This window comes from Pieris rapae, chromosome 17 (genome assembly GCF_905147795.1).
Source record: "Pieris rapae chromosome 17, ilPieRapa1.1, whole genome shotgun sequence".
Classification (NCBI taxonomy): Eukaryota; Metazoa; Arthropoda; class Insecta; order Lepidoptera; family Pieridae; genus Pieris; species Pieris rapae.
In genome coordinates this window covers 7,990,742-8,013,866 of record NC_059525.1, presented here as the reverse complement: position 1 = coordinate 8,013,866, position 23,125 = coordinate 7,990,742, and the positions used below count along the sequence as shown (strand labels likewise).

Sequence of the window (23,125 nt, the reverse complement as noted above, 5' to 3'; positions counted from 1 at the left end):
GGATACCTAGGACGGTGCGACATGCTCAGAACACTCGTCATCCCTAAGAACGTTGCAGCATGACACGACATTGTTTCCGACAGTGTGCGCCAGGCCTTATTTTACATTCACTGCCAGTCCTCAAATGAAGGGCGTAGAACGGTAGAGAAGAACTATTAATAAACTCCACCACTCATTTTCATCGCAAAGTTATTTGATTTACACAATATTGATAAGGAGCTGCAACCATGTACAACAATAAGGTATTTTTGCATACCTTTCAAAAGCAGAAATTAGTACGTTAGTGACAGCCATTATTAATAAAAATGCTAGCATATCCACATCCACGCTGTCACAAAAACAAAGCGTAGACAAAGTATATCTTTTAGACACTGATAGTTGTTTTTACTTGTAAGGATTCAAGGTTTTGAGAAATAAAAAACACTAGACATAGCTGCTATAATTTATTTGTAAAAAAATATTCTACTCACTACATAGCCAATATATCAGTTTTAATAATTTAAGTATCCATCCCTGCGTAAGTCACATTATTTATCATCTATACAACAATAATAATGTCTCATGAGTATTCCGACGAAAATGTTTCTGGTATAATATTATACCGATAATTTATGCTGAAACTTTAAATTCAAACAACAAATGGTCCATAAGCTTAATTAAAGAGTATTTATACAATAATAATACCTCTTAATACATAATTTGAGACGTTAATGTTAGTAACAGTAAAGGTGAGAAATCTACAACGAAAATTCTTATAATTTAAATTGACTTGGAATTGATTCTTACTGCGCACAACTGAGCTCTTGTATACTTTAAATGACCAATATTATAGAAATCTTAATAGTACTTTATGACATAAAAATTCATTAAAAACAATAAATTTTGTTGGGTTGTAATTAATATTGACTTAGGGTCGACTTAACAAGTTTTTATATACCTCAGTTGTAACCGACCGCGCAGTAAAAGATTAATTGACATCTAATATTATGCAGTGTACTCTCAAAGGAGGCGTACAAAAATGCCCATCTCTACATATTATCACAAATTTATTGCTTTTCGGGAAATACATTCTACAACACATATCACATTTCGGTTACAATACTTTTACGATTCACATTGAATGGAAAAAAATCAGAGACTTTTGCTTTCAGTCTTAATTGCTGCGAACGTTAAATGGAATTTAACATCAAGAATATATACAGTGACGCAACATTGACAAAACAGAAAAGGGTTACCATACAACCAAAAAAATAACTCCTCAACAAAATTCAATCTTCTTTTGAATTTTTGTACAGGGCAAGAATCATCCTTCAACACCCAAATTCATAGACAAACCAATTATATAGAAGAAATGGGTCCAGTATACGATTGCCACGGCACTGCATCACAATATTTCAGCATAAATTATAAGACGAAGCTCCATTCTCTCAAACACACTTTTGTTAGTTCGAAAGCGCACACTACACAACCGGTACGTTAGTAACTTAACACGTTATACCAATAAACCGTAATAAATTAACCTAAACAATAATAAATAACCAATTGGAAGATCGAAAATAGCTGCACGAACGGAATTTGATCTAGTGAGGTCTAGACAGGACTTATAATAACAATGTACAGAATAATGATATAAAATAATACTGTATCACTACTGCGAACAGCAATGTTAGTGAAAAATGTTGCTTGCGTTACCTAAACACTACTTAAAATAATTTTCAATATAACTCGGAATCAAGAGAGCTTCAAAGAGAGCATATTTATTGTCAAAAGTATAAAACAATTCTAAGTACTAGGAATATCCCAATCCGAGGGTAGATAATCTCAAAAATTTTAAAGCTTTTAAAAATACGATAGACGATCCTGCAAAGAAATTACGTATAGAGAAGCACAAAGCGATATCACAATGTCTCAGAGACTGTTCTACTGGCCCGTGGGGTGATCGTAAAATAAATTATAACTAAATTAAGTAGAGGCGTTAAGTAGGACGGTAAATACGAAAAACAGCCCACAACGGAAATCTCTTTAAATGCTCAAAACTGACCATGAGGTTATAATGCCACGATTTGGTTTTAACCAGATTATTTCTAACTTCGATTTTAACACGGAATATAAACCCTATTCTAGAGAAATTATGGTAATATTGCTCCAAAGAGATTCTATATCTAATTATTTATATTCGAAAAGTTTATTGCTTTAAAAACCACATTCTCAATTGAGATTCGAATACTGACCGAAATCGGGGCAAAAATAAATTATATATAAAAAAAACACTACTCTAGGTAAGAAACAATATACAATACAACTTAAATCTATATGAATACTTGCTTCCTGCAATAGGTAACCGTAATAATTTCAAAGGAAAGAGAGCAAAGGCAAGGCAGACTTCGGCCCTAACCGATTTCACCAAATAATCTCAAAATTCATTCGTCACTCATCACATGAGGAATTCGGAAAAATAATTTTCATTTGCAAATGCAATAAATTCTCAATATGCAAAAGGTCAACGACCTTTTGACGAATCCAACCTGAACAAGCGAGTACAATCAAGCCTTTTATTTGTCTTTATAGATAACTCCGAGCATGTATTTGTAAGGATCTTGACAATGTACCCCTCAGCCAGGTTCGAATAGTGTCGTATTTTCAAAATACTTTTACTGCCCATATAAAAGACAATTTAATTTGCCTTTAATAATGCCCTGTTTAATTAATACTTCATTGTCATAATTTTCAGATAATCATCATCAATTAGTACTTAAATTTGAATTTTGGTAAAAAATAACTATTGATAATACTCCTTATGTACAAAAATATTTAGTATATATTTAACCAGAATACTATTACTTTGATGTAGGAATAATTTCAAATTTAAGTACTTTTAGATCTTCATAGTCTTACACTGGCCTTAACTCACTACTGGTATAAAACGAATGGGAACATTCATAAAAATATATACCTCATTAAAAAGGTTATTAAACAAAAAAGATTTTATATCAGATCTACTAAAATAATCATGTTTATACTTGGACTATTTTTAAAGGGCGTTCGAATTTTGAATGTTCTCGACCACAGATTATCATTCCGATTGTATATATTCTATGCTTAAATATAATAACACTATTGGCTATTAAAAGGCGGGATGGACCACAGATAACAGCTTTAAAAAACGAAATATCATATAGATTTTTTTTTATCCCTGGCCGTAAAGAAAAAATGTACGGCCCTTTAAAAAGGTTCCAAATATAAACAGTCTATGGTATGAGTAACTGGCCGTTTGTACACGGGTGCGGAAAGATTACGTGAGCGGTCAATGCGTTTCTTCAGCCACGTGATTTGCCACTAGGTTCAGTGGCGCTTCGTCATACTCTGGCATACTGCGGCCCATCTGAAAAAAAAATATAAGGATTTAGTTTCGGTATGTTATCAAAAAATAGTTAAATTTTATAATATTATATTATAATAGATGAATGAATGTTTGAAATTTTTCATATGCCTAATCATTTTAATCATATAATATTTATTTAAACGTTATACTTTGTTAAAAACTTTTCTCTCTCTTTCATCTCTTTCAGTCAAATAATGTTTAAGCTGTAATAAAAAAGACTCATGTGTACTTTAGTAAATATGGTGCAACTGGAATTTGTTGTTAAAATTAAGACAATATTTATTTATAAAATAACAAAAACCTGTGCTGGTCGAGTGCGCGCATGTAAGGCGGCTAAGAGGTGCGGCTGCAATTGCCTACGAAGCGCTGCCAATACTGCCTCTTCTGCCCCTTCTGATGGTGGAGCCCCTGGTGCCCCACCAGCTGGTTCACTACTCTCAGGGACCTCGGTACTGGCGCCGGTCACTCCTCGTCGCCCTGAAATTAGTAATTTAAATTTTACTTTACTTCTCAAACTTAACTAGATAATATGATGATGATTGATGTCTATGATGCTTCGTGTGAATAAGTCGAAAGGAAATAAAATTATCCATATCGATGTAATATTTTCCGTTCCAGTTTTGTATTCTAAAATCTAAATATCTCTACCGCATTCTAATTTTAAAACAAAAAATCACTCAAAGTAGACTTACGATGAGTACTTCCTATTTAAACTAAACAATAATTGCTGCCGGACTAACATTCTATTTTTAAAAATTTAACAATTACCTGCAGTAAATTAGCGTTCTATTTTTAAATATTTTTTTGTAAACAATATACTCACTAGATCGAGAAGACTTTGCTTCATGTCTGGGACGACGGCGTCTAGTGTGTATGGTGTCCCGTCGCATTGCGGTAGGTCGTGGAACTCCATGGAGTTTGTAATACAATCCGCACGCGTTACACACCATTTCGCCTCTGGCATCGCGACGCCAAATGGTGGTCGTGTGTGTACCACAATTGGTGCAGGAGAGCTCAAAGCGCTGTGATGGATTACGATGTGAGTTTGACGTGTCTGTTGCTTCCTGTAGATAGATAAAATGTTTTTTCCAGTATTAGGTATCATATTCAATAGTTTTGTGTGCGGTTTCTGAAGGTTAATTTAGACTAGGTTCAAAACCACACAAAACGGAAAGAATTATATAAAAAAACTAACTTACTGTTTCGTTGACAGTTTCTTATTGATCTCTTCCTAAAACTGATTATTAAAGCGATTTTTAATTCAATTCAATTTTTAATTTTAAAAATAAGTGTTATGTATATAATTATCATAAGAATTTTAGAAAGGGACCAAAAAACGTTTAGACGCACTAGTTTATATATTAGTTCCAATAGCACTGAAACTTTGTAACTCCCAATGGAAAATGAGAACCTCGTATTAAATGAATGAGTGGCCTTTTTAGGCCTGGGCCCCAGTCACTTTTTGTGTCTAAGGCAAGCCGGTTGTACGATGTTTATCTTCACCATTCGAGCCATTGGTGCACAGCCATGGCTCGATCGTACAACCGAATGAGAGTCGCAGGCTAATTTAAAAGAATTCATAGTTCATACATTATCAGTGTTAGTTGGCCAAGTGGGATGTTGATCCTGCAAGGGCTGTGCTCGTGCTGGACAACTCTGTTTCCTTCTCGCTGTTCCACCTGCGCCCATGTTACCACGACCAGGACTCGGCCATTCACCGTTCTGAATTATTTACAAAAATATATTATTTTATATATATATTATTTAGCTGGACATGGATAGGTCATACACTCAGAAAAAAATACTAGCATAACCCCAACCGGGCGCGTGATATCCGCTGGCGTCGGTAAGTATAATTTTATGCCTACACTTTTTAGAACTTATATAAATAAATGAATGTAAGAACAGTTAAGTTATTTATAATTGTTGCCAAAACATATGGTCAAATACTCTCTTGTAATAAAAAATTGTAGTAAATCTAAAAGAAGTTTAGTTTAAGTTTAAGTCTAGTTTTTTCATCAAAACAAGATACAATACAATCATATTTACTATCTTGTTTCTTGAATAATCATACATTAATTCTATTTATTTTATCTTAGGCAAAACACACCACACCTACAGATTATTTTATTTTAACGTATTTATTTTTCGTATAAATAAAAATAATAATCATAAATTATTTTTTACATTAGTCATTTTGTATTGCTTTGTTTTGTATGCTCCTCGTATATATCCACCATGGTTAGATTGTTTTGTTATTTTTAAATAGATAAGAAATAAAAATATTTGTGTCGCAACATACTATCTTTATCGTTACTACATATTGTGTGTGCATTATGTTGTAACATGATATAATCTAGAGTTGTCCATAAAAATATTGTTTAACATGAAAACTAAGAAAACTTTATATAGGAGAAGAATACATATGAAAATACATTTTCTTAATGCTTCTAACCTTTGACTAGTAGGCGACTGCGCCCCTTTAATTGATCGAGTAACTCCAATTGACACCCAATCGAATAGTCAGGAATAATTCATTTATCTTTAAATAATGATTTTCAAATCGAATATAAGCTGCCCTGAACACTTCGTTTCGCTAATAATTATTTTACTTAACCTACCTTTATAGATCATTACAACATATGGAATAAAAAGCTAAGTACTAAATGAAACCAATATGTATTGTTTTATATACAAAAAAAAATACTCTAGCTACGTAATCTACGTAAATCGTCAACGCGCTACGAGTATGTAACGTAATCATAGGATAAGACTATACACATGATAGATAGATAGATTAGACACATGTTTGTTTATATACGAAAGTCGCACAAAGCCTACGAAAAATTTTGTAAATAGGCTTAACTTACACGTGAGCGCGAGTAGATTGTCGGTTTTTTAAAACAATATATTGCATTCGTTGTTTTAGGAAATATAACGGAAATTGTTTTCAAGTTAATTTTTAAGTTAAAATATATACAAAAATCCTTAACCCTGTCTGCCTGTAAAAGATTATAAGTGAAAGGTTTGACTAAGCCTTTAGTTTTATTACCAAAGAATATATTCAAACTGACTTGATAAAGCGATTTCCTTATCTTTTGCAATCTTAAGATTACTCGGAAGTTGACACTGCGTCCTGAATTTCAAGTGAATATAACATTTATTACACATGATTTATTAATACAAGTGCGATAGCATATTCAAGTATAGGCAACATTTTAAGTTACATAATTTAATCAACTATTTAATCATAATTGATACCACCATAGTTTCTTCCAAGGCTTATCGAAAAATCAATACAAAATGCAAAAACACCTATCAAATATCGACTCCTTACCTTTCAGAACACATAAGAATATTGATTCTCAATGTTACAATAAGGATAATACATAGATATAAAAAAGTTACCGCCATAACCTTTCAAGGTTAGAACAAATCTTATGATCTCAAATTTCTGTATCTGTTGCGTAATCATTTGTTTTTCTAATAGGCAAATAGGTTTAGTCTTCTGTGCCCGACATACGCAGTCGACTCTTTAGATATAAGTAGGGTGACCATCAATAGTCAATGAAAAAAAATACTTTTGGAAGATATTTGTTTAGATAAAGTTTGCTAAATAGTTACGAATCACAAAATATAGGTTATTATACCCAAAATGTTTAAGATATTATCAAAATAACAAATTTCCTTCACAATGTCCGGATAAGTTCCAAATAAGCTTTTTATTAGTTATTGGTAGGATAAACACTATTGTTGCGTTTCACGACTGTCAGATATTCGTCATAAAACGCGAAGTTTCTTATTCGGAACTTTTATCCTATTAATGTGTGTTGTATAGCTATTTGGAAGTTTATCCATACATTCTGAATTCATTTCCTTATGACGTCATTCCCTTATGACTATTGACGGTGCTGGTGGAGCTGGTGACGATTTCAAATGAGAATGAAACTGTTGACACGTTCTTTTTATACACTAAAGCTCAAGTTTTCGCGTGGTTTCTAAAAACGGGACAATTTTGCGTCCCACGGGACGGGAAAACGGGACGTCTGGTCACGTTAGGTATAAGGCCTGTTTTCTCAATGTTTCACCACGAGAGAGTATTAAATGCGCACATACAGGAAATACAATGGTGCACAGTCGGAAAACGAAATGACCTCAGGGCTGAGAGTCGCACGCGGACGCCTCTAGGCCAACACAACACTTTTATGATTAGTTAACTCACACAAAAACAAAGAAAATAGTTTGAAACATTTGCTACAACGACTACATACACAGCTAACCGCGTCTTTAGAATAAACAAAACTTAAACTTACTAAATAACGAATTTTTATTTCTTTTCTGGACTGTAGACTATAATTTATGCTCATCTTACTATTGTTAATGATTTATTTAATTACAGTTACATTAAACATATTATTAAATTTATTCAAAATGGAAAAATCAACGCAAATATAGTGAAACATGCAAGCGGCCTTGTCTAAACAATCAATGCTTGAACAATAAACCTTTAAACAAATAAGATATTTCATCTCAAGGAAAATCTGTTTTCCAACGATACGTTGTATGCATCCTTACTATGTCTCGAGATTTTGTTTATAACGGTTGTGTGAAAAGGCAATTTGTGATAATCTGCGTGTTATTTTAGTTTTGTAACCGAACATGAATTATAACGTAAGTTTTTCAAACATTATAAAACGAATTCTGTCTCAGTTCAGCAAAGTATAAGAGCAAAAGAACAGAAAGAGACGAAAGATATTTTATCAACACTGATTTAGTTTTTATGAACAATAATAATCCATAACTACATGGATCTAGGCCTCAGATCTTTATTTTGTAGTCATGTAGATTAGCCTTCCATCAGGCAGATCGATTTTAAGTTTTGAGAAATGCCGGTTTTTTCACGATCTTTGCCTCGCCGTAGGAGCAAAAAGACACATAACTAAATACAGTAGTAGTAGTATAGTCTAGTAGGTAGCTTAGTAATCCTACAGCCAACATTAATTATATATAACATAAAAGATAGCCAAAGATGGAATACATAAAACTTAAATAAAGGTTCAAACATTTACGAAAGGAACAAATCTATGAAAATTATTAAATACATTTAAAAGTAATTCCTAATTCGTCTCTGTTTTGTGGTGTGAAAGTGATGGTATGAAATTAACTTACCAGATTGAAATACATTAGACTAATAAGTATTTTATTATTTTAATATAATATATATTCGTTTCTATGAGGAAGATATTTTTTTAATATATAAGTGCTTGACAGTTAGTGCATCAGAGTTCTGTTCAATTAACAGGAAAACAAATAAAAATTTATTTTCATTTATAAATAATATATAAAATAATATATATATAATTTATTTCGGTTAGGTTAGGTTAGGTTAGGTTAGTCAATATATTTTTTCGATATTGTTTTAGTCGAAATCTAAAAACCAAGAAAACATAATATACCTAATACACTGAAGAGGGACCTCAGACATTGGATATTTTTTTTTGATGGCAAAGTAAACTGTTTCTACTATATTCGTTATTTTAGGACCCAATTCTAATGCCTGAAGTCGAGACTATGACTTCTGTTAATCAAAAACACATTGAATTCTGACATATGTCAGTACGCGTGAAATTTACTCTAAAAGAATTGTACTAGCTCGTTTTAAATGCGCACATAAAAGGAAAAATTGTACGTATGTCCTCCAGAGTTGAGGACCGCTTGGGAAGCTGTCTGCTATCAAAAGAAAGTTCTAGTATATTTCAAGTAAATCCAATAGTACTGTTTAATATAAAATTAAATACTCACCGGTGAAACGGTACCGTTGGGTGTTTGGGTTAGTGGTACAGCGAGTCCCCTCAAAGGTGACACCGTCATGCCAGTATGCTTACTGTTAATCAGTCGCCTTAGAAGCTGTGTTGTTTCACCACCACGACCTAAAGTAATATTTCCCCATGATAAAACAAAAATGCCATGATAACAAAGATCCACTGTTGTAAGGCCGATACGCTAATTGTTAGTAATGAACAGCTGATTGAGTTCGTGACCTTTGTAAGGTCAATGACCTCAACTCAGAGATTTACGAGAATAAATGGAATCTAGTCATCCACGGGGGCTTCCCTAGTGTGGACACGTAGTTATAGAGTTTTATGACAACCATATTTCTGTCATCAATAGAGTTTTTATTATTAAATATGTTTTATATTGAGTGTACTACCAGTAAGCTGATCAGAACACGCCATTTTATTTATTATTTTTAAGGTTGGTTTTACATGCAAGCATCCATTTATCGTATCGTACAGATGAACAAAAAAACTATAGGAAGAACCATAATAATTAAAACATATATATATTTACGTCATAACTAAAGCAATTTTTATGAAACAGTCCAAAAAGATCGGACCTCTAAGGTTATGAATCACACATTTCTGAAGCAATCAAAAATATAAACAATCAAAGGTCATTTTTTTATTTCTAAAAATATATTATAGGAACAGTTCAGTATTTTTATTTACTTATTTCCAGTTTAAACTTTCCCCGAACTGCCAAAAATATTTCAAGATCATAATTAGCCAAATGGATCCAGGCATTCTCGAGTTTTAACGAGACATACGAAGAGCAATTCATTAACATATGACATTTTCCTTTGAATTATTGTTATGAAGAGGGAGGGTAAAACTTGCTGAGTTTCTTGTCCGTTCTTCTCAGAACAAGGCCTCCTGGTAGTTTTGCGAACGGATGTCGTAGTTTTGCTATTTCGCGAATTTTGTAAACGTTTTTGACATTCATAAGCATGCCCTAAAACGCATCTAGACGAATAAATGAATTTTGATTGATTGATTGATATAGATATATCCAGTAATCGGGTTGGGAATGTAAAACGAACGCGTTTTGATTCGTTTGATTGTGATTGGTCAACAGCGAATGGCTCTAGTCTTACGTATTTGACCATCAAACGCTCGTTTTCGATTTAACATTCTCACTATTCTTATTCTATTATTATTTTATTCTATGATTTTGTTACCGTTTTGTTTATGTAGAGCATGCCATAATGACTCCTTTTCTTCCGTTTCGTGTGGTGGTTTTGGCGATGACTGCGCAGACGGCACAGATTGTGTTTCTTCTGGATCGTCCTGGGAAAAAAAAACAAGTCTTTGGTCCTTGCAAGTAAAAAAATAAATAAAACGGATACATAAAAGAATAAAAAAGTCGAACTCTTGGAAACACAAATAAAAATAGGGAACTTAACTAATCTTCATTATCTAGTTTACGGAATCTATACTAACAATTCATATTCAGCAATCTCAATGATTCATGGCTAACTAAAAAATTTAAGCACAGACATTCGTAATCCGACTGGAATGGTGACATGATTTTATATTCAAAACGCTTTATACAATATTATATAAAATGTTTTAGTAAGCACAATTGATTGAATTAAGATAATGAGTATCATTAGTAGTCAATTTCGTGACTAGTTTTTTGGACTATTACCATCAATTACACAAATCACGTCACAAAATGTACATACTTTTAGCCTTAAAAAGTTGGATAGAAGATATTCAAGTATTAGCAAGATACGGAAGGAGAAAGAATGAGAGAGATATTTGGAAAAGCTAGTGTAGTGTTTATCGGTGAACGGGTTCCCATCAATTATATTGAAGAATGTTAGGATAAGATAAAAAGTATATCACAAATCTAAACTATATTCAACATTTGAAATTGAAAACGGGCTTTATAATAGCTAGACGTTTAATTACATGATCATTCATGATCATTTGCATTGAAATAGGCAAGTTGGTGATCCACTTGTACCTGACACACTCACAATCATTTTTTAAGCCAGTTACCGCCCGATGTTTCTCACTTTAAGACAAACTAATAAAAGCACACATTCTTTTCTCGGCATCAAATAAACCATAATGGACCAGCTCCATTCTTCATGTATAATTGATTTAGGTTAGAAGAGAAGGCAAACTCGACTTTAAATATAATCCACACATACGTAAATAACTCAAAGCAAATAATAAAACAGTTACCTAACATATAACAAAAACAGATTACTTAAATAGGTATCACGTGGTAATTATTTACTAAGGTCATTACCATATACTTACAAAATGTTAAAAATTATTTCCTCGAGTATCCAGTTAACCGACTACAAATAGTAAATACGTGTATCTTTGTCTCCATATAAATGTGAAATCTTTAATTTTAATTTAATTGTTTATTTCGGAAAACAAGGTTCCATAGCAATGTTAGTAAATACAACTTAATAACTTAAATCTAAGTGTTAGTAGGTTTACATTATATTCATACATTCACATAATGACAAGTGCAGGTTATAAGTGAGCCTCAGGCTTCGACTTATATACATAGTGTATGTGTGTGTGTGTTATAAATACAAATGACAATTTTTTATCAGGTACGCATTTACTTGTTAGTCCAAATAGTTTAATTATTTTTATAATTAGTTTTTTTGCACTTGTGTCGTATGTTGTAGAGACGGCACGGTTTTGATATTTTTGTATTTGCTACAATTTGTTTATCCTAAACAAATATGAACAACATGAATTTTTCAAATTCAAGTTATATTATAAGTATTAAAATAACATACCTGCGACACTTCCGATATGTCCATCTGAAGTCTGTCCGGATCTGAGCCGCTACTGCTTTGACTACAATCCTCATACACCGAACTCTCCTTCGCCGGCTTTGTCCTCACGCACGCTCTGGCATAGAAATGTTGCATTTTGTCCTTATGCGAAATATCACTGGTTCTATGTGTGTAGGCATTGGGCTCCCTGCCCTGTTCACCATCGTACTCTGTCTTACAGGAGTACAGTGAGAGGTCCATCTCTCTGTGCTCCTCGTTATTGGGTAGATTCGTGACACTCTGGGGCGTATTCTGGGCATACTGTTCGTCAACATAGTCTTGAGTATATTCGGACGCCGCGTGCGTTTTGTCAGTAACGCCCGCATAATTTGTCGGATACTGTGATTCCTCGTTTTCCCGCTGTGCTACCGCGACAGCCTTGCTAATTATATCTATCACTGTTGTACAATGCATTACCTCACTCGCTCTATCGGAGGGCGGTAGACTCACTGTTTTGAACATTATATTCGAGTTCTCTTCCGTCTCGGGTTTGACAACATATTTCGTTGGATCGTAGTTTTTTATTTGCAGCAGTGTTACCGCCGCCTGTCGGCTCTCTAAGTTTTTCATCTCTTCGGTTGAATCAGGCGAGCCGATTTCTGCATATTTACTCTTTAGATCATACTCATTATCGTTCAACGGCTTAATTATCTCTTCCAGTTTGTCGGCCGTTATACTGAGGACCTCCTAAAAATAAAGAGCAATGTTTGTTTAATGCTTAATGTAAACACGATAACACAAATAAACGTTTCACCAATGGGGTGGCGGCTTTTTGATATCTCATGATATCAGTCGGCTCTAGGTGATAAGATAAAATCTTTGTATGGGGCGCGAACAGTGTCATTCCTAAATTCAATGAAAATGTACTTTCTACGTAATACATTTAGAGTGAGTAAATATCGTTTCCTTCCTAAGGATATAATTGTTCATGATTTTACGTGTTAATTTGTTGTAGGTGTCAGTGATATTAAGTGTTCTAGTTTACGCAGCTCACGCCCAGAGTGACTCTAATGACCGAAAGAGTCCTTGTGATGTTTCTCTTCAAGATGGCAACAATCTAACGTTAAACTGTTCAAGGAGGGATATCGACAGTGTACCCAAATGGCCTCAGAACCTAGAGAGCCTTGGTGACAAAGGTACTGTACTATATTTGTCTTTAAACCCCTAACAAACTTGTTCTTCGCAAATATTAGTTGAATACAAGGGCGTATTAAATTCTGTTCTAAACCTGATACAAATAATTAGAAATAACTCCACAATTCCTCTGTATATCTCTTGTTTGTTGTTAATCGTAAACATAGACGCAAAAACTAATAAGCGCACATACAATCTTCACATTTATACATACATTTGAAGTGAAATATTTATATTAAAGTATTCCTTTGTTCATTTTATAATATGAGGCACAATATTAAAGAATAACCCGCATTTACCTTTAACGACATAGTACTGACGCATTTCTATTGAAAATTGGGTTTGATTATACAAAACAAAAAAATAATCTATGCATTAATTGATAAAGAACAAAATACTTGGATTGTAATTGTCTAATTAGGGTGATTACTCATTTCTAACATTAGGTATTGATTATATAAATGCACGAGTAATTGCTAAACCAACTGTAATATATTTATTTGTCAAATAGAAGTTATCTGATCTTCTTTTTCTACGTGTGTTTCATGCGATAGAACTATCATAAATTATGTCTACTAAAACATTTCGGGCTTCCTTATAAACAGTGTAAGCTGTTAAATATTAGGAAAAATTGTACAAAATACTAAGACAAAACTAATTACGAAACTCTCTCCGAGCGGCTTGATCCTTTGGCGTTGCGTATGTGGGGTCACTCTGCATCTTTTACCGCATTTACTATGGAGAGTGTTCAGAGGAGTTGTTCGTCGGACATCGAGGCAGAATACGAAATTCCACGCGTATCACCTCGACGTCCGCCGTTCCACAACTTTATTAAGGCATTTTTCGCCTCGCACAACAAATATGTGGAACCAGCTGCCCACTGAAAAATTTCCAAACCAAATCGACTTAGAGACCTTCAAGAAAAGGCCGGCAAAGCACACTCGAGCCCTTTGGAATTGAGTGGGCGGCGGTATCACTGTTTGTTTTTATATCTGTTCTATAAAAAAACTTTAAATATGAATTTTAAGTTAACATCGTAAACAGACGTGCATTAAATTCTATATAGTAGATTTTTTAATTAATCAATGGCTTGCAATTTGGATGATTGTGCAACTAACGATGTTATCATTCACCGAGCGAATGTTTAATATGCGCACAGAAAGAAAGTCAATTGGTGCACAGCCTGGGATCGAACCTACAACCTCAGAGATGGGACTCGCACGCTGAACCAACTAGACCAACATTGCTCATGTTACTCACTGGGGCTTATATACAGCTCGTACCTACTCTGCGTTATCTATTACTATGTAACCAAAAATAACTAATACCTATCTATTTCAGAAAGCCATGTATTAATCACGTTCTTCAACAATAGTATAACAAACGTGACCCACCTCGCCCCGGTGCCGGGTAATAGAATAGCAATCAGCTTCAAGGGAAACAAAATTGTTGAAATAGAGGACGACGCATTCAGAAATATCGACCGTATGGTCTACTTAGATCTTAGCAACAATTACATTTCAGGTAAAGTATATTGATATCTTTATTTATTAATAAAAATATATACCAAAGTTACAGCGAAAGATAGAATGTATAGTCAGTTTTGTATCGCGGAGCCAACAATTATCAATATTTAAGCCTTGACTAGTTTAAGCGTAGCGAAAATCATCTGCATCATGATCATACCCCACATACACAACTCCACGTCCATACCCTCACTTACACCACCACACAACACAACCAAATTAGGCATTACTTAATTTAATATATTGAATAGTTTTTATAGACATTTGAACAAAAAAAATATGTATTTCATCTGTGGCTATATTTTAGTAGTAAATATTTACAAAGGGAAAAATTCAATAAAAATGATTCAATACATTTAATTAATAATTTTAGTAAATTAAAAAAGCTGTCCGCTCCGGTATTCTATCACTCTCTTTTATTTTTTCTGTACGATCGATAACATAGCGCTGATGAGATACTCTCCGAGGATAGATATGGGATAACTATATCGAAATTGCAAAAATGTGGGTTGCTATTTGAAGTTACAATGTACCGCCGTTGGACGTTCTTTAAATTAAACGATCTTCATAAATTACATTGATGCGCAAATACATTTCAATATCAGTTAGTTTTCGCTATACGTAACACAATTTCATACTCAAAAATAATTCCAGGCGAGGTGTTAAGAAGCGAGATCTTCCAGGGCCCTTATAATAACGGAATCTACAGCGACATAGCCCTCGAGACTCTAAACCTGGGCTTCAATGAGATCCACTCATTGGACAAATACCTGTTCCAGCACACGCCGAATTTAACACGACTTTATCTTAACAACAATCCAATTGAGATTCTCGATCATGTGACTGTGTCAGCGTTGTCAAGCGCCAATAAACTGGAGGTAAATTAATTAATTAAAATGAAATTCTAAAACAAAACAAAAATATCTTTATTCATACAGGTAAACAAGTATACCTACTTATGAACGTCAAAAATTAATCAATTGTGAATTTACATTTACTGCCAGGGGCAAACCAGGGGCGTAGAACGGAAGAGAAGAACTGGCAGTAAACTCAAAAACTCTGTAAATAATCTAAAAATATATATATAATGCGCACGCGAAGATGGACCTTGATGAATGATGAACTTTTCCATACTAAAACTAAATACGCAAAAGCTTGCAAAATTCACCCTTACGTTTATATCCGTTAAGCAGTTCGAGCCTTTCGTATGATGTTATCTGTAAGACCTGTTTGACGAAATGTTTTGTAACGACTGATTAGTATACCACTCTTTATTTGGAAATTGTATTCGTTTTTACAACAAACTCCGAAGCCAAATTAGAGAATTATCACTGAACAAATTCAAAACTCTCCTTAAAAGTGAATTAACTCTCCTTAATTAAAGTGGCAGTTCTTCTTACCCGCTCTACGCCTTTGACTCGCGAACTGGTACAAGTTAATTTAGAATCAATTTCACATATTTTCTGTTGAAGTTCATAAGTGTACCTCTATGTGTCTACCTATATGAATAAAGTTATTTTGAGTTTGATATAATAATGTATCTTTACAATTAAATCCTTTGAAATATCACATCGCAGGCGTTACAAAATTTTATCACAAAACTCGGCCACTATTTTATAAACATTGGCAATAAGCCAGTGCTTCTTTATCAGTGCATTTTATTTTGATTGAGTTAAAAGCCGCGCATTCTCCGACGATTACTTATCACATGCACCGCACCTTGATGTTTTGATTCTAAAAACATTTTCGACGTCATCATTTTCATCACTTTTATATAGCTATTTATGATTTATTAAAACTTCCATACATTTCAATTACACGTTGGGACATGTGCACCGAATGGCAAACGATAGAACCCGGAGGGCCTTACTGAACTCACAGCCAATAAAAAACATAGTCAACCGAGGCTGTAATGGTGGAAGTTGTCTGGGACATCAAAACAATAGGTGTTAGAAGTCGGACGCACGAAGCACGAGATACATTGTGAGGCCAACAAGGGGCTTAATAGCGATTGATTTTGATGATGACCAAGCTGTCAAGCATGTCATAAAAATATATAATTGTAATAAAAATAATTCCTATATCGCCTTCCAGGTCCTAGACTTATCAAAGACGGACATTGACAGTATACCATTGGACGCCTTTAAAGGTCTGGTGAGCCTTAGACAAATCGACCTGTCTGGAAACCTTTTCCTAAACGTTCCAGAGAGTCTAAGTCTACTTGGCAACACATTGCAATATCTCACATTCAACAACAACCCACTTGTCGAGTTGAACGACGACAGTTTTATTGGTAGGTACTCATATATTTTGTGTTGTTTGTTTTGTTGTGAAAGGAAATAGTGAAAAGCCACCGGAATTATAGTTCTAAAAAATTCGACAAAAGGATGTTTTGGTATCTATAAAACTGGATTTGTTATTCATAAGAATACGCCAATATAAAAATACATATTTTTTTTAATGCATTTGATTTACAAATGTTTGCTTATAACACCCACTTTTTATTATGCTTTTAGATAATTTATAGCCCGATTTTCTCCACCTTTTAAGATATATATATATAAAGGAACTTGCATTTAATAAGATACCAAAACTTTAATGAATCTATAATATGATGGAAACATCCAAATTTATGATAGGTATATTTGACGTAAATTCTTCATCAATAACTTTCGCTCCAAAACCCAGAAATAAGTTATATATTGATTTTGCATAATCTGTAATCGAATCATCTTTTACGTAAGCAGTCTAATTGAATGAAGATCGCCAAACTTTCTATTAGTTATCTACAAGTCAGCACTTACGAAACGAAAGTAAAATATCAGACATTAACACAGTAAGATTCCATAGTAATCTTAAAGCATTTAAAACATAAACACATGTATGAATGTCTATGTTAGAGGACCTTAGTTTGATTCTCATCAAAAAAATCCTATTTTATATATATATATTTATATATATAAAATAGGAATGAAGTGTGCTTTCATTTATCAATCGATAACGAATTGAGCATAAATTTATAGAAAATAGCTATTGAATAGTTTCCACTAATACCAATTCTCTTAAATAATAATCGAGAAACGATTCTACAACTATTTGGGAGTACAATTGTCACTACATATACCAAAAGAACTATTAATTTATAATAATTAGATACAAACACTTTTCTGATAGTCTTTTTGGCAATCAAAATAATCTTATTTTTATATTGCTACTAACACGAGGACCTTGCAAACAAACGTCCTCTTGAATCCGAACACCGGCTTATACGAACATAATACTTTATGATATAACTATTATTATCAATATATATACGTGAGTAACGATAGAATCACCAAGATTTCGTTAAGTTTACTATATATCCGGATTGCTTCTCCGACTAGTCATCGTTTGTCGGTTCGATAGATTAAATCTATGAACATCACTTTAAGTATTCATTTCTCGTTGTTAATAAATAATTTATTTACCTTTTGCTATGGAAATCGACCGGCTATTGTTTTTTTTTTTCATATAATACATTAAAACCCCGTTCATAAGCCACATTTGGTTTTTTCCAATTGATTTTTCTTTTATGACCAGCTATTTAAAGCCACATTTGTTGCTGTTAGCTACTGTAGCAAATGATAACGAGACTTGAATATGCGTTTTAGTGAGCTTAGCTCCAGACTTTGTAGTAGCAATCTAAAGTAGATCAAGTAGTGCGGGCCAGAGGGCAGAATAGTACTACTCCGACGTATAAATAATCTTATTTGAACAAAAATAAGTCTATAATATATCATACGATTGCGTAAACGTAGCCGACATGGAAACTTGTTAACACATCTTAATTTTACACGCTAGCGAGACATCACGATTTCTGGAGCCTCCGTCATCAATATACTTAACTCGAGATCCGTTCAAACATGTTTTTTTTTTAATGCCACGTGACCAAAGCCTAGCCTAGCCACTTTATTTAACAATAAACATTTGTGAATGCATATTTCAGGATTGACAAGTTTGCTAGAACTGGAAGTAAGCGAAAACCGATACTTGGAGGAAGTCAAACGCAGTACATTCTCGCCGTTAAAAAATCTAAGAGTTCTGCATCTTTGTCACAACAAGAATTTACGGTACATTAGTCACAATGCTTTCAGGGGACTTAAAGATAGATGGGCCTTGAAAGAGGTAAGCTATAGACAATAAACATTTTGATACTAAGGATATAGACTAAAGTGATTAAGCGTGCTCTTGAATTTCCTTTATAAAGAAACTCATGTCAATAATGAATATAGAGTTAAGAACACAATTACAAATTATTTTAGTCTATTGTAAATTTTGAAAAAAGAAACCGCTTTCTGTGTTAAGCCAGAAGCTGACGAACGGAATAATATGAGAATATTTACGGATTTTTTTACAATAATTTAAATTATTTCTTTTTCGTAGAAACATACAATATTGAATACTAAGAGTTACCTTAGATTTTATCATATTCGACCAAGCTTCGGTAAATCCCAAACACTTTCATCTCTTAGCGCCGGTGTAGCGTAATCAAGCTATCTAATCTATCTAACAAGACGGATGTATTATAATATCCAATCATGTTGTTCCGACCTTATACTTTCTAGATTATTCACACGAATACACGCTTATTTTAACATTTTAAATTCGATTAGTCACTATTTTTATATATACTTTTCACTTGTAAATACTCCTACATAAATAAAATTGAGCAAGGAATCTAGAATTACGGAAGTGAATTTTTTTTACCGGAATAAAGACATGTTCCGTGTGACATTTGTCTTTTATTTTGTGTCCATAGAAAGTCTTAATAAATAGCTAATCTACACAATATTTATACGACTATAGTTGTGAAACGTAATTAAGATAATGCAATTCCAAATTTCAACATTCGTGTCGCTTTTATAAACATAATCCTTATCTGTATTTTCAAATACCAGTTTTGTTTAAAAATATTTTTAGATAAAATATTTCGCGTATGCAATGCAATAACGCGGTTTGGCCCAGTTCGTGAATCTTTAACATCAAATAAACTAGGTTAGCTTATTAATCATTTATATTTGTTTTGATAACAGTTGATTGCTAAGTTTCAGAATTAGAATATTGCTAAAATATATTTCATAACGTCTAGTACATTGACAACATTGTCAACAATGAAACAATTGGTTAGAACTAATTTATTAAAAAAATGTATAAAATATGTATGATAAACTTTTTTTATGAAGGAACGATATAAGTATGGCACGGACAGAATCGGTTTTATTGATGTTTTAATTATAGACAGGGCCCGATAAATATCGCCGGTTCATGGTTTACACAATTGTTGGTAATTTACGATATTTTTCTTCACAGTTCGAACGCACAACCCAGAGTTAGAACCGCAAATGTAACCACTAAGCCAACAACTTCTAGAAAATCTATCAAAACTAAATTTCACTTTAGCATACATACGTAACTTATAATAATGACACATCGTAATCAAAATGATAACCAAGTGAAAAATCATTTTAAACATCTTTAAAAATACCTGCATATAACTTAACATTGCCTACATATAACTTCATAATACACATCTACCTGTATTGTATTATCTACATCTCCTTTGTTACAAACACAAATATGTAAGTCTTATCAGTCACAAACTGTCCATAGATAAACTTAAAAAAAATTCCAGGTATACCTCGATGACAACAACTTGAGTGAACTATCAACTGATCTTATGCCATGGAACAGGTTGGCGGTGTTAGGTATGACTGGTAATAACTGGCTTTGCAACTGTGACTTGGCCAATATTGTGACTAAACAGGAGGCAAGTACTAAGTTCAAGCCGGGAAAAGTACCATTGTAAGTACAACTCAATGATCACTATAAGAATAAACAGATGATAAATATAGTATAAGACATTATGGATAGAAAAACATGATTTAAAAAAAATTTAGTTTAATTACATGTCTTTGTCCTCTTTACTATTTTTTAATTATAATTAAAAACCAGACTGAGTTATATGCATTGAATTCACAGAATTCATTTAAATGTGATATGAACAGTTTAATTGAAGTTGGCTGTTGGAATATAACTTTTGTGTGAATTTATTGGCACTTTATGTGTTAAATCATAATTAAATAAATTATAATCTAAGAAGGCTCATAATAAATTTGTATTTTATAAATTACCTCATGGCATAAAAGACCATGTAAGAACTAAGTACTAACTGACGATTCAAGGTGTGATTTATAATGTATAATCCTATACTAGAATATATGTATACAGCCATTTACATAGTAACTTGTTATGATCTAGAATATGAACAAAAATGTCTTAAAGAATTTTTGCAAAGCACTTCATATTTTAAAAAATGCTCATCAGTAAACAGTTAAATTAAAAGCAAAGCAATTATGTTTCTCCCTATTTATAAAAGCAGTACCAAATTAAATAATAATTTGTAGTGACTAAAAATTTATTAAAAAACAATGTTTTATTAAAAAACCTAGCCACTGATTTTTTATTCTTTACTAAAATAATTTATTTTCTGTATGCTCTGTGTTAATGTTAAGTTAAGTTTTTTTATAATTTTAAGAGCACTACTAGTAATAGGATACACATAAGAAAGTTCTTTTATGTACTTCAGCACTTTTTACATATTTTTTTCACTTTTTGCAGTTGTGCAGCACCTATGAGACTGAATGGAGCCTATATAACAAACATCACTATATCATTTTGCCCTACATTTGACACAACCTTTGCACCAAAGAAACAATTCTCCATTACTGATTTAAGGCCAAAACATGTACTGTGGAGTATTTTAGGAGTGGCAGCAGTAGTTGGTATAGGAATGATTTGTGGGATCATTGTAAATGCTGCTAAAGCATTCTACAAGAAGAAGTTAAGTCAGCCAATACGCTATGTAAACATCAATAATTCTGAATCAAGCTTTGCTTGATTTTTAAGGCTGATGTTTGCTAGTATATTAACAACCATTTTAACTTTAATTACTATTTAATATACAAAGAAATAAAAAGCTAAAGATTTAGAGTGTGAAATTTAATTTAAAAATATTAGTTGTAAATTAAAAAATGTATAGACTACGTGCAATATTATACTAGTATTAAAATTATTTTAGAATTAAATTTTTTTTTATCAATATTGCGTTTACATACCTCTATAGGACCTGATAGTGAGTTAGCATAGTGTAGAAATTGTTCCAATAATCTTTCAGATTTATGTGATAGTTCCCTGAATGTATGAAACTCATCAAGTTTGTTTGCACAACTTCCACATACAACCTGCGGCAACATGTCTTCTGGAGAAACCTAAAATTGCAATATTGTTATTATTTCCCTCTTAAAGAATCCAAATAATCTGTTATGAGTTGAATTAAGCAATGAATTTAATATATTACATAATAGAAAACCTGATAATCTTGCTAAAATTGTGAAATAACTGAAAATGTCAATATATAAATAACAGTCCCCCATAGGACTTAACTTCTATATTTAGTAAATATAAGCTCTGAAAATAGAAGGCAGTTAGTGAGAGGGAAGGAATGAGAGTGTGCATCCTTGTAGCTGTGATTAGAAACGTAGGTGTGAAGGGTGCGAGGGGGAGCGCTCTAGCTATCTCATACAATGATCTCCGTGCGCTCCTTTGTTATCACCGCGCGGTCACTGATATAGCGAACAGCCACACGCCTTGCCTATCACTTCCAAGAACGACATTAGTCATACATCCGAGCACTCGACGCGTGGGCCGTAACATGATATCACAATGCGAAAATACCCAACACCCGCGAGAAAGTTAATGGCGCTTATCAGTATCCACAATCTTGTACGCTAATGCTAAACTTTCACATGAGAAAAACTTGGCTTTTCGCATTCCAAACACCTTATTAAGGTATAAATATTTACCATTATCGATAGATAAGCCATTATCATCTCGGAAAGTCGTGATTTATCCTTATCACGGTCGAATATTGGAAGTTTAACATCACTGCAATTATCGCCACAGAATGATAAACAAAGGCGACACACTGAATGGAACTTCGGCGGCAAGTTACACATATTTAGAAATCAAAACAGAGAAAAGTTTTCACAACATAAGAAAACATTTAGAAAGAAATCGCCTAATAAATTTATAAATTAAAAATACTTCTTGAAAATATATCTCAGCGTGCGATGATGTAGGATATACATCACATCGCGATTGTCAACCAAACGAGCAAGCTACACACATATACACACACACATGCTCAGTAATACACCATTGTTTACGGTACGCTGACTATTGCGCTGCGCGCCGTCGTGTCGCTAGTATCGTAGAATTGACATTTCTATGTTTTAATAAAGCACACTTTCCTAATGTTTAAAATATTATTAAAATCTGATAATTTATATTACTCGACAATTTTAATGCATTTCCTATTCTTATAATGAAGTCGAA

General features: G+C 33.0%; 2 protein-coding genes across 4 annotated transcripts; one reads left to right on the top strand and one right to left on the bottom strand.

The window, feature by feature from the left end:
- Positions 1-430: 430 nt before the first annotated feature.
- LOC110999059 (GATA-type transcription factor sreA) lies at positions 431-22,945 on the bottom strand. Of its 2 annotated transcripts, none has more exons than XM_022267946.2 (9): positions 22,594-22,945; positions 21,847-21,999; positions 11,994-12,719; positions 10,401-10,509; positions 9,185-9,312; positions 4,973-5,104; positions 4,206-4,446; positions 3,684-3,859; positions 431-3,382 (listed from the first exon to the last, which is right to left on the bottom strand). In XM_022267946.2, exons 1-9 carry the CDS (start codon positions 22,744-22,746, stop codon positions 3,305-3,307), a joined length of 1,896 nt encoding a protein of 631 aa, XP_022123638.2. In that variant the 5' UTR covers positions 22,747-22,945; the 3' UTR covers positions 431-3,304. The 2 variants fall into 2 exon arrangements, with proteins under 2 accessions (XP_022123638.2, XP_045487918.1); XM_045631962.1 differs by lacking the exon at positions 22,594-22,945 and adding an exon at positions 22,089-22,577.
- On the top strand, positions 7,981-21,721 carry LOC110999060 (carboxypeptidase N subunit 2-like). Of its 2 annotated transcripts, none has more exons than XM_022267949.2 (8): positions 7,981-8,053; positions 12,988-13,168; positions 14,508-14,690; positions 15,347-15,570; positions 16,787-16,985; positions 18,678-18,856; positions 20,364-20,533; positions 21,350-21,721. In XM_022267949.2, exons 1-8 carry the CDS (start codon positions 8,042-8,044, stop codon positions 21,627-21,629), a joined length of 1,428 nt encoding a protein of 475 aa, XP_022123641.2. In that variant the 5' UTR covers positions 7,981-8,041; the 3' UTR covers positions 21,630-21,721. The 2 variants fall into 2 exon arrangements, with proteins under 2 accessions (XP_022123641.2, XP_022123640.2); XM_022267948.2 differs by lacking the exon at positions 7,981-8,053 and adding an exon at positions 12,779-12,920.
- Positions 22,946-23,125: the final 180 nt, after the last annotated feature.

Coding starts and splice junctions, on each gene's coding strand:
- LOC110999060 (XM_022267948.2), top strand. CDS start 12,888: ATGAAAATGTACTTTCTACGTAATACATTTAGA. Junction 18,857..20,363: donor ATAGATGGGCCTTGAAAGAG/GTAAGCTATAGA, acceptor AAAAAATTCCAG/GTATACCTCGATGACAACAA. Junction 20,534..21,349: donor AAGCCGGGAAAAGTACCATT/GTAAGTACAACT, acceptor CACTTTTTGCAG/TTGTGCAGCACCTATGAGAC.
- LOC110999059 (XM_022267946.2), bottom strand. CDS start 22,746: ATGTGTAACTTGCCGCCGAAGTTCCATTCAGTGTGTCGCCTTTGTTTA. Junction 10,510..11,993: donor ACATATCGGAAGTGTCGCAG/GTATGTTATTTT, acceptor TTTTTTTCCCAG/GACGATCCAGAAGAAACACA. Junction 9,313..10,400: donor TGCTCTACATAAACAAAACG/GTAACAAAATCA, acceptor ATATTACTTTAG/GTCGTGGTGGTGAAACAACA.